The sequence below is a fragment of the Habropoda laboriosa genome, unplaced genomic scaffold, assembly GCF_001263275.1.
Source record: "Habropoda laboriosa isolate 0110345459 unplaced genomic scaffold, ASM126327v1 scaffold119, whole genome shotgun sequence".
Classification (NCBI taxonomy): domain Eukaryota; kingdom Metazoa; phylum Arthropoda; class Insecta; order Hymenoptera; family Apidae; genus Habropoda; species Habropoda laboriosa.
This window is the reverse complement of record NW_017100225.1, coordinates 116,003-125,166: the sequence shown is the minus strand read 5'-3', so window position 1 is coordinate 125,166 and position 9,164 is coordinate 116,003. Positions and strand designations below refer to the sequence as shown.

The 9,164-nt window shown below is 43.3% G+C and overlaps 1 protein-coding gene across 1 annotated transcript in view; it reads left to right on the top strand.

The window, feature by feature from the left end:
* Positions 1 to 784, top strand: part of LOC108571190 (baculoviral IAP repeat-containing protein 6) — a 20,201-nt gene extending 19,417 nt beyond the window's left edge. The window contains exon 49 of the mRNA XM_017933182.1: positions 57 to 784. Coding sequence (XP_017788671.1) covers positions 57 to 385 — 329 coding nt within the window. The 3' untranslated portion in view covers positions 386 to 784. The remainder of the gene's footprint in view (positions 1 to 56) is intronic.
* The last annotated feature ends 8,380 nt before the right edge of the window (positions 785 to 9,164 follow it).

The window sequence follows — 9,164 nt, the reverse complement described above, 5'->3', positions numbered from 1 at the left end:
AGCTTTAAGGGTAATTTACAATTTCTACAGTAGCCGTGTTTTTAATCTACGCATAGTCAGAACGACGTATTACCGTGATACTTTGAATATATTTCAGAGACATTATAGATTGTTGAGGGAAGAGTTGAGTAAACTACCGACCCCTGAAGGCTTAGAAGATTTGGTCGAACCACTCGGGTCTCCAGGCTCGCCCATTGAACAGACTGCCACCCCAGGTACCCCGAGCACACCACCAACGTCGGCGGTTCCCCCAGCGAGCACACTTTCCGCGGCAATCAGTAACTCCGTTGAATCCATGAGCAACGCCAGTGCTAGCAATCATGTACACCACGATATCGACACGGACGTTGAGATGGAGAAGATGGTTTCGAAAGTGTGTGAATAGCTAAAGGATGTTAATAGACATTGTTGGACATTTTGAAAAGTCTATATTGTTTGTGTTATGACGGACAAACTAACGGACTGACCGATGGTGAAAGGAAATCCTAGTATGTGGTCAAATTTCAGTTGATTGACGGATGATTAGGTGAATGAAAAGGAGATCACTTGTATCCTTTCGTTGAACACATGACGATATCGATAAGAACGAAGAGAATCCGAAGGAACGAACAGAAAAATAATACGTATGCGTGCGTGTGTATGCGTGTGTGTTGTATGTATGGATGAGAGGTTCGTTAACAAAAAGAAAAAAAAACAATAAAAATGAAAAAAGAATAAAAAAAAAATAACATTGAGATAATAAACTATGGAATGAAATATGTGTAAAGAGACAAAAAAAAAAAAAGAAGAGAATGAGCAGCGCGATGATGAATGAGCGTAGAGTTAGAGAGAGAAGATTCTGAGAAAATGGGTTGGTGAGAGAGGGAGAGCCAGACATAGCCAACGATTAAACGAAAAAAAAAAAATAATGTAGTATGAATGTGACAGAAACTCGTACGTAGTAGGTATTCTCTGTGGCTACTGCTATGCTATATGTACGCTGCATTCTACTACTTCGTATTACTATAAGTAACAACTGTTATTCGATATTTATTATACGTGTTCCTCGCTTACGTAGCCGGTAACCCCTCCCCTATTAGCAATGCGACTGACTACAAACGACGCAACACGACCCTGCCAGAAAAAAAAGAAGGAAGGAAAAAGGAAAAAGAGACGATTTCGAAAAAAAAAAAAAAAAAAACGGTGCGCGAAACAATATGGAACAACGATGCGAAAATTCATTTAATCTAAAAAAAAACGAAAGGAACAAACACGGCTACGTGATATTATCGAGATGAAGAAAAGAGAGAGAGAGAGAGAGAGAGAGAAAAAGATTATCGCTTGGAAATACAAGCGATAATTTTCTCTTGTAACCTATACATAGAGTTGTGTAGTTCCGTGCGAAATAGAGGATAATTTTCTTTTTACGGCCGGCTATCGTTTTCTGTTTTGTAGCGTTCGAGAGTTCGTTTGTCGTTTTGCACACACAGCCACAATTGTGTAATCTCTCTACTTTCTGTTTGTAAATCGTCTCAGCCGTTTAGCTCAGCGTCGCATTGCGCTCGATTTCTGCGAGTAGAGAACGATGCAGTAAATTGCTCTATAATCCACGATGCAGTTTAGCACTTGATACGTGTGCGCAGTGTGATTTAATATTTATCGTGCCTGTATCGATTACGGTCCGCACTGTATTTTTTACGGGAGAATAATAGTACGACGTGTTTCGGCTTTGAAAACGATCGCATATTTTTCAACACCGAAATTCCTTTCGACGATTTCATCGAAGAACAAGAACAAAGAAAAAAAAAAAAGCGAGACCAGATTTTATCGAGCAGCAGCAGCCTTCGTTTTGTTTTTTTTTTTTTTTTTTTTTTTTTTTTTAAAAAAAAAACACGAAGAAGAGAAACAGAACACACACACGCGATAAACGATAAAAAGAAAAAAAAAACAAAACGAATTCAGATTTACATTCGAATGACGATACATTTTTCTTCTCTTTCAAGCATTTTTCTTTTATTTTTCAATTTATTGTTGTCTTTCGTTGTTTTCTTTCGCAACGTACTTGAAGCGAAACGGTTGAAAATGAGTAAAAATTAAAAAAATAAGAAAAAACAGGGAAAAACAAGATCGTGCCTCGATCTGTATCGTTTCTTTCCTCGTAATGTGTAAAAACAGAAAAAAAAAAGGAGCAAACTATGGACACACTCGGATGATCCGAGAGAAAAAACAACAAAACAAACACCCCCGTTGCATTTGATACGATGATTGAAACAGAGAAGAAGCAACGACGAAAACATTTATCGAAGACGCAGCGATCCACCCATGGTTGTCCGCGGTTCCGACTAAAAGAAATTGCGCGCGATCACGCTCGGATTACTGCTCGTATAATTAGTATTGTCCCGTTATCTCTTATCAGCGAAGTAATTACGGTTAGTTGTAAAATTACTGGTTTGAATTGCGCCTGCCAGTAAACCGATATGATCGTTCTTTCTGTAAATAATCGTCACACGAAAATAATTATACCGCATTACAAGTAAATGTCTGTAATTCCGAAGTAACTGGATGATAAAGAAAAAAAAAAAAAAATGAAAAAAAAACATGAATGCTCCAATGTAACGTATAACTATTGCATGGATTCCTAAGCAATGAACGAAGCGAATACAAAAAAAGATAAAAAGTGGAAAAAACACGTAAGACGATGTACGTGACAGGAGAACGTGTTAATAGTTACTTATAATAAACGATTATTATCACGCCAACATTTTTCTTCCCAACAGTTCGCTCATCGTATCCCCCCTCCGCACAGTCTCTTTCGTGTCGGGACAGAGGAAAAAAATTACTTTTCATTTTCCTCGCAGAGGAGAGGTCCTTCGTCGTTAAAAACGCCCGTTTAATAACCAACGCGTGATGAATATCCTTTGCCCGGCTGTTACCTTTTTCCCTCTCTTTTTCTCCTGTGTACGAGAAGCCAGAGCAAGATTTACTCGAGCTTTCTTTCTCGTTCTCCTCCGCTGGGGATGTATGTCGGTGATTTTGCAAACTCTCCAGGTGCGAACGGTTTCTGATTTATGTGGAAATTCTTCGAAGTGAAATTAGAAAGATCGAGAGATCCCTCCAGTCAATTCGCGTGGCAATTTGTCACGGCGGATCTATATCGTGGAAGGACGAGGGGAGAGAAAATTATTTCATACTTTCGTTCGTGATTTCTCACTCGTGTTGTCTTTTTTCCAAGGGGAATATTGAATTTTTCGAAATTCCTCGTTAGAGGATCGAGGTTACTTTGAAAAGGACCTTGGGAGTAAACGAAATTTGCGAGATTTCAACGAACTCGCGGGATTAAAATTTCCTCGAATATCTATAATTCGGTTAATCTATCTGGTATGTTTTCAAGAACACCTTTCAATTCGTTACGTTAAATAACATTGGAATATCAAAGAGACCGCCTTAAATAAAATTCGAATATCAAAGAGACCGCCTTCCCCGTATATGTATGTCACACACGTATATAGCGTTCGAATGAAAATAAATGAAATAAAATAGAGTTCCATGTGGACGAAGGACCGCAGAAGGATCAAGCATATTCTGCAGGACGATCCGTCTTCATTTCCGTGCGCCAATAAATCATCCGCCGTGATCAACTTAGCGCAGAGCTGATCGTTCAATAAAACCAAAAGCGAAAAGGAGAAATCAGACACGTATCGAACTCGATGTACCGATCATAGAAAAGAGGATGAAAAATAGTTGGAGGGGAGAAAAAAAAGGGTTAGTTTGATTTATAACGTTTCTCTCGCTATATCGCGACACGAAATTTCATTGGTGCCGGCGAAGGTCGAAACGAATATGGCAATTTCTATATTAAACGGTGGCACGTGTAGCCCGCGCTCGCGGCAGCTGTGTGACACACACGCGTGTGCGTGTGTGTGTGTGTGTGTGTGTCGAGTGGTGGCGTCCGCTCGAGTGCGTGCCGCCGAGCAGTTTCGTACAATTAAATCAGTGCCGCGAGCACGCCCATCGTTGAACGCACCATCGCACATCCGTAATCATTTTAGCATACTTCGTTCCCCGTCATACCCGTCGACGCGACTTGTTTCGCGCGACATCGTCCTCGTGTTCCTCGACGTCACGTGCCACGCGCCGGATGCTGCGTTATCCTTGCGTGGAAAAGGTATCGAAGGAAATGCTACTTGACTACTGTGTCGGAAATCTTGGGTTTTAGAGTTGAGGATCTATTTGAATATTTGAATTTTTCAATTGGACGAAGTTGTAGACGGTCAGTGGGAATTTATTTAACAGTCTAGGTCTGAGCGGGACTCGGAGTCCTATACTAGAGTCCTAGAATCCTCCAGAGTCCCAAAGTCTCAGAGTCCCAGAGTCTTCCAGAGTCCCAAAGTCCTCCAGAGTTCCAAAGTTTTAGAGTCCCAAAGTTCCAGAGTTCTCTAGATTCCCAGAGCCTTCCAGAGTCCCAAAGTTCCAGAGTTCTCTAGAGTCCCAGAGTCTTCCAGAGTCCCAGAGTCTTCCAGAGTTCTCTAGAGTCCCAGAGTCCCAAAGTCCTCCAGAATACCAGAGTCCTCCAGAATCCCAGAGATTCAGAGTCCTCCAGAGCCGCAAAATCTTTCAAAGTCCCAGAGTCCCAAAGTTCCAGAGTTCTGTAGATTCCAGAGTCCTAAAGTTCCAGAGTTCTCTAGAGTCCCAAAGTCCTCCAGAGTCCCAAAGTTCCAGAGTTCTCTAGAGTCCCAAAGTTCCAGAGTTCTCTAGAGTCCCAAAGTCCTCCAGAGTCCCAAAGTTCCAGAGTTCTCCAGAGTCCAAGAGTCCCATACCAGAAATCCACGATTTTCACACTTTCGTGCACTCCAAACAAGAAGCCTCCCAATCTGAAGTATAAAGTAGACTATTTCAACCCTCAAAAAAATTCTATCGGACTCAGAGTGTTAACCTGAAATTGATCAGTGTCTTTTTCTAAAAATGTCCCATCGATAGAAATTAGTACTGTAAAACTTCCAACAGTCGAACATTTCATTCAAATAATTCCAATATTCAGTGTCTGAAATTTCGTTCGATTTATACGAGACACCCTGTGCACACAGAGGGTAAGGCGGAAACGTCGTCGAGCGCGTCGGAATATTTCCATCGGAGCTCATATCGCGCGATCCGTCGATCAAAAAAAAAATCGCGATGCCTCCGAAATTAGCCAGTTCCGCGGGAACGATCGGTTCTTAAGCTGTCAGGAAGCCGGGGGAATTCCATCGGGAAAACGTTGACGCGACGCACAATGCATGGGGGTCGTATTAAACGCGGCGGGCTCGTTTTGAAAAGCCGTCATCGCGGAGTGATCGAGTAGTAGACGCGACCCGCCGGTGTCAGATGCAGCTGCTTCGTTAATTGTCCTTCAGCTCTACTCCATCCTTGCCCCGCTCCATGACGTTTTCGTCTCGTTTAAATCGACGTGCCGTGTTCCCAATTCGAAAACACCCTGAAAACACCGTTTGTGTGTGTACGTGTGTGGATCAATTCGACACTTCTCTCCATCCAGGAACAGGAAAGATTGAAGATCGATCGATGACTTCCGGTGGAACAACTGAATCTCTTGCAAATCCTTGCAACAGTCTGCTCTGTCGCAATGAAAAGTATAATTTCTGAATAACAATAGTTGTGCTCATCTAATTATCGCTAATTGAGACAATATTGTTTTTAAGATTTTACAGAAAAGTTCTTAGAATTTACAGAAAATTCGAATACAAGTTTATTCGACAGGAATATTCTACATGCGACTATTTTAAAGTAGAGCAACGTTCCATTGGAATATTGCACTTTTTAAAATATAATTTCCATTCACTTACCTTCATTACCCTAATTCTTTTCCCACCCCAGGACCACGCTGCACGGTTTAATCGTTACGCGACAATGGTGTTCGAAAGGGCAGAGAGGGAAGCAGGATTAACGGCGGAATTTTTACCAGTCTGCCTCCGTGAAATTCCTAACGAACCTAACCTAATGAAACGTCAGCTTAAATCGACGTAACCCGCGATGTTTTATCTTAAATCGATCTTCCGAATCGTATAGAATTATCGAAGCAGGGGCGCTCGAAGGAAGGTGGAGGAAAGGCAGCAAAAGAATCGAGAGAACCAAAGGGTCCACGGACCTTTCTCCCTTTTCACTTTTTTCCTCTCCTTCTCCATTTTCGTTGGAGCCTGTTTTCGGCAGATTTTAATCAGTCCGCGGGGCCGATGCATTATTCAAACCCCGTTGAAACGCAGGGCAAAGAAGAATATTTCGGTTCCGCTCGAGCGACAAACGTAAACTTTTGAATAGCCTCCGAGCGGAATTAATATCGGTACATTTCCCCGGTGTTTCGCTCTGTTAAGTAAACAATTGTCCCGTAAATAAATGTTTCACGCGGGCAACACTTCCCGCTGCTGCCCTCCCGTCACGTCGAACGCGTTCTCGTGTTTAACGTTCGCCTGGAAACGCGATAAACATCAACGCGCGTGTAGCAGTAGTAGTCGCGAATGAATTCACCTGTTCGGATAAGAATCTCGAAATATATATTCCACCACGGCAAAGTATCCGATTTTTCCCCGCTCTTCTTCGTCCTGTATCTCGGCCGCTGTCAAATCGCAAATCAAACGCATGCCTCTGCAGGAGTGAAAATATTCTCCCTATCGATCGTACGGGGGATATATCTCTGATATCCCGGTGATCATTCCTACCGAGATGAGATGTGAATCAATTGACGCTGGGAGGAAGGGAGAATATCCGAGAAGAATGCCGGAGGGGTGAGTCCTACTAAAGGAATGATGTATCATGGGACATTAAAGGTGTAGAAGGCGAGGCGAGAAAGTCGGAGAAAAAGAAGGCGGGAGGACGAAGAAGAGGAATGAAGGTGATGCCAACGGGTAGAAGAGAATTCATCCTCGCTTCCTTTTTTCCCTAACCAACCCTTTTTTCTCCATCTCTTCGTCTCTGTTTCACTCTCTCTTGGTCTGTGCTTCTTTCCTTTGCTCCTATCTGGAACAAAAGCTAGTCGGTTCTCTCTTTCACTTGTCTGGATCCTCCCCTCGTAATCTCACGACAGATCAGACTTATTGCACGACTTGCCGCGCACCTATCTCATTCCTACCGGAGAAAAACGCCGAGGTCTTTTGATCCCGGCTGACCGGTAGGCAAGAAATTCGTTGGCAGTTTTTTCCCAGGGAAATCATTTGGCAGCAGTACGCGTTCTCACTTGTTACGCGGTGTGGGGGACCGGTGATTTTCTTGCTCGCACGGTACGCGCGCCGAGGAGTAAGAAACTGTGGTAATCTGCGCGAAACATGGAACTCGAATTTTCCCTCGTGACGCATTCGACAGTTTTTTACCGGATAGCCTGAGTTGAGAAAGATTGAATAACGGTGAAGGAGAACCTTCGGGGGTTGGATATTAGATTTTTCGAAACGTCGAAAAGGATTTCGAAGCGTTCGACATCTTTTAAACCTCGATATCTGGAGAATCGAAAATAGATGGTTAAAGATAAAATCGTTCTCGTCGTAGAAAGTAATTCCTTTCTTTTTTTTTTTTTTCGCACAGTGATCAAACGATACGTTTCACTCGGTGCATTCGCGTAACACAGATCCACGTTTCACGGGGCAGAGATATCGTTTTGATCGATCTCTGCTTGGTTAGGACAGAAGAGCGACAAAACGCAACGGGGTCAGGTTCGCTAATCTTCGTATTCCCGGTTGGCCGTAGCAGGTAGCGTTAATCGAGAATCGGAGGATTTGCCGGGTAGGTGGCGTGGAAACGGTCCCTGGCGATGGTTGCGGAGGAAAAACAGGAGGGTGGAAACAACGAAGGCGCCGTAATGGACTTTGTGGGTGTCGATGGGCGACGGTGTTAATTGCACCGGCTCGCCTAATGGTTCGAAACGTCCGCAAATGCTCCGGAGACTCGACTTTTCCGCCTCCTGTCCACTAGTCCAATCGAGCCTTTTAAATCGACCACTCCTGCTCACCTGTTATCTACCTCCCGAGGGTTCCACCTTCGTTCCGCCTTTACTTTCAACGTGCTCCCCTGGCCTGTGGCCGGGGGGAACGTAAAACACGAATTAAAATCCACTTGATTATGCTGACCTAATTGATATCGGCCTGTTTCCCTAGTTTTCTCGAGGGTTTCCGAGATCTTTCGAGAGTTCTCCGCTAACGATTGCAGTAGCGGATATCGCTGATTGATCAGGCAGCACAGAGAATCGGCAAGTGGTATAAGTCAATATATTTGTCGGGGTTTGTGGATACTTGTATAAACTACTAGAGTATCGAGTGACACGATTTCAGTGCAGTGATAGGAAGTAACGAATAGTCAGACAATGTAGGACACTTTTAACTGATCAGTGGTACGAGTCAATATTTTTGCATAGAAAGAAATTTATTCGTTTCAGCGGCAGTAGTGATAGGTAGCAACGAATAGTCAGACTATGTAGGACACTTCTAACTGATCAGTAGTACGAGTCAATATTTCGTCACGAAAAGAAGTTTGCTTCAGTATCGGTGGTGATAGATATCAACGAATAGTCAGACAACGCGGAACAGTTCCAACTGATCAGTAGTACGAGTCAATATTCTGGCGTAGAAAGAAATTTATTCGTTTCAGCGGCAGTAGTGATAGGTAGCAACGAATAGTCAGACTATGTAGGGCATTTCTAACTGATCAGTAGTACGAGTCAATATTTTGGTATAGCATGAAATTTATTCGTATCAGCAGCAGTAGTGATAGATATCGACGAATGATCAAACGTATTCAGCTCTTCCACCCGATAAGTAGTACAAGTAAATATTTCGTCGCAGAACGAAATTTACTCGGTCAAATCTTTGAAATCTTCTAATTATTCAACTCCGCATCGCTACAACGTCCCAGAATATTTCCGTATTTTGCCAAATAGTTAATTGAACGCGCAAGAGCTCCGTTCCTTTTCCACCAGTGCGACCAAATGAAACGCCACGTAAGAGGTATACACCCACGTTCCCTTTTGCTGCGTACAACCAGGTAGACCGTAAAATTTATCATTTGTTAGTTGCTGGTTGCACGACGCGAAGTGCGCCCAAGTAATTGCACCGTCGCTGGCACCGCGACGGACGTTCTGGTCCACTCTTTGAGCATCAGGAAGTTAGATGGGTCGTTAGACGGAAGTAGAGTAACCGGAAGTTGGCCGACCC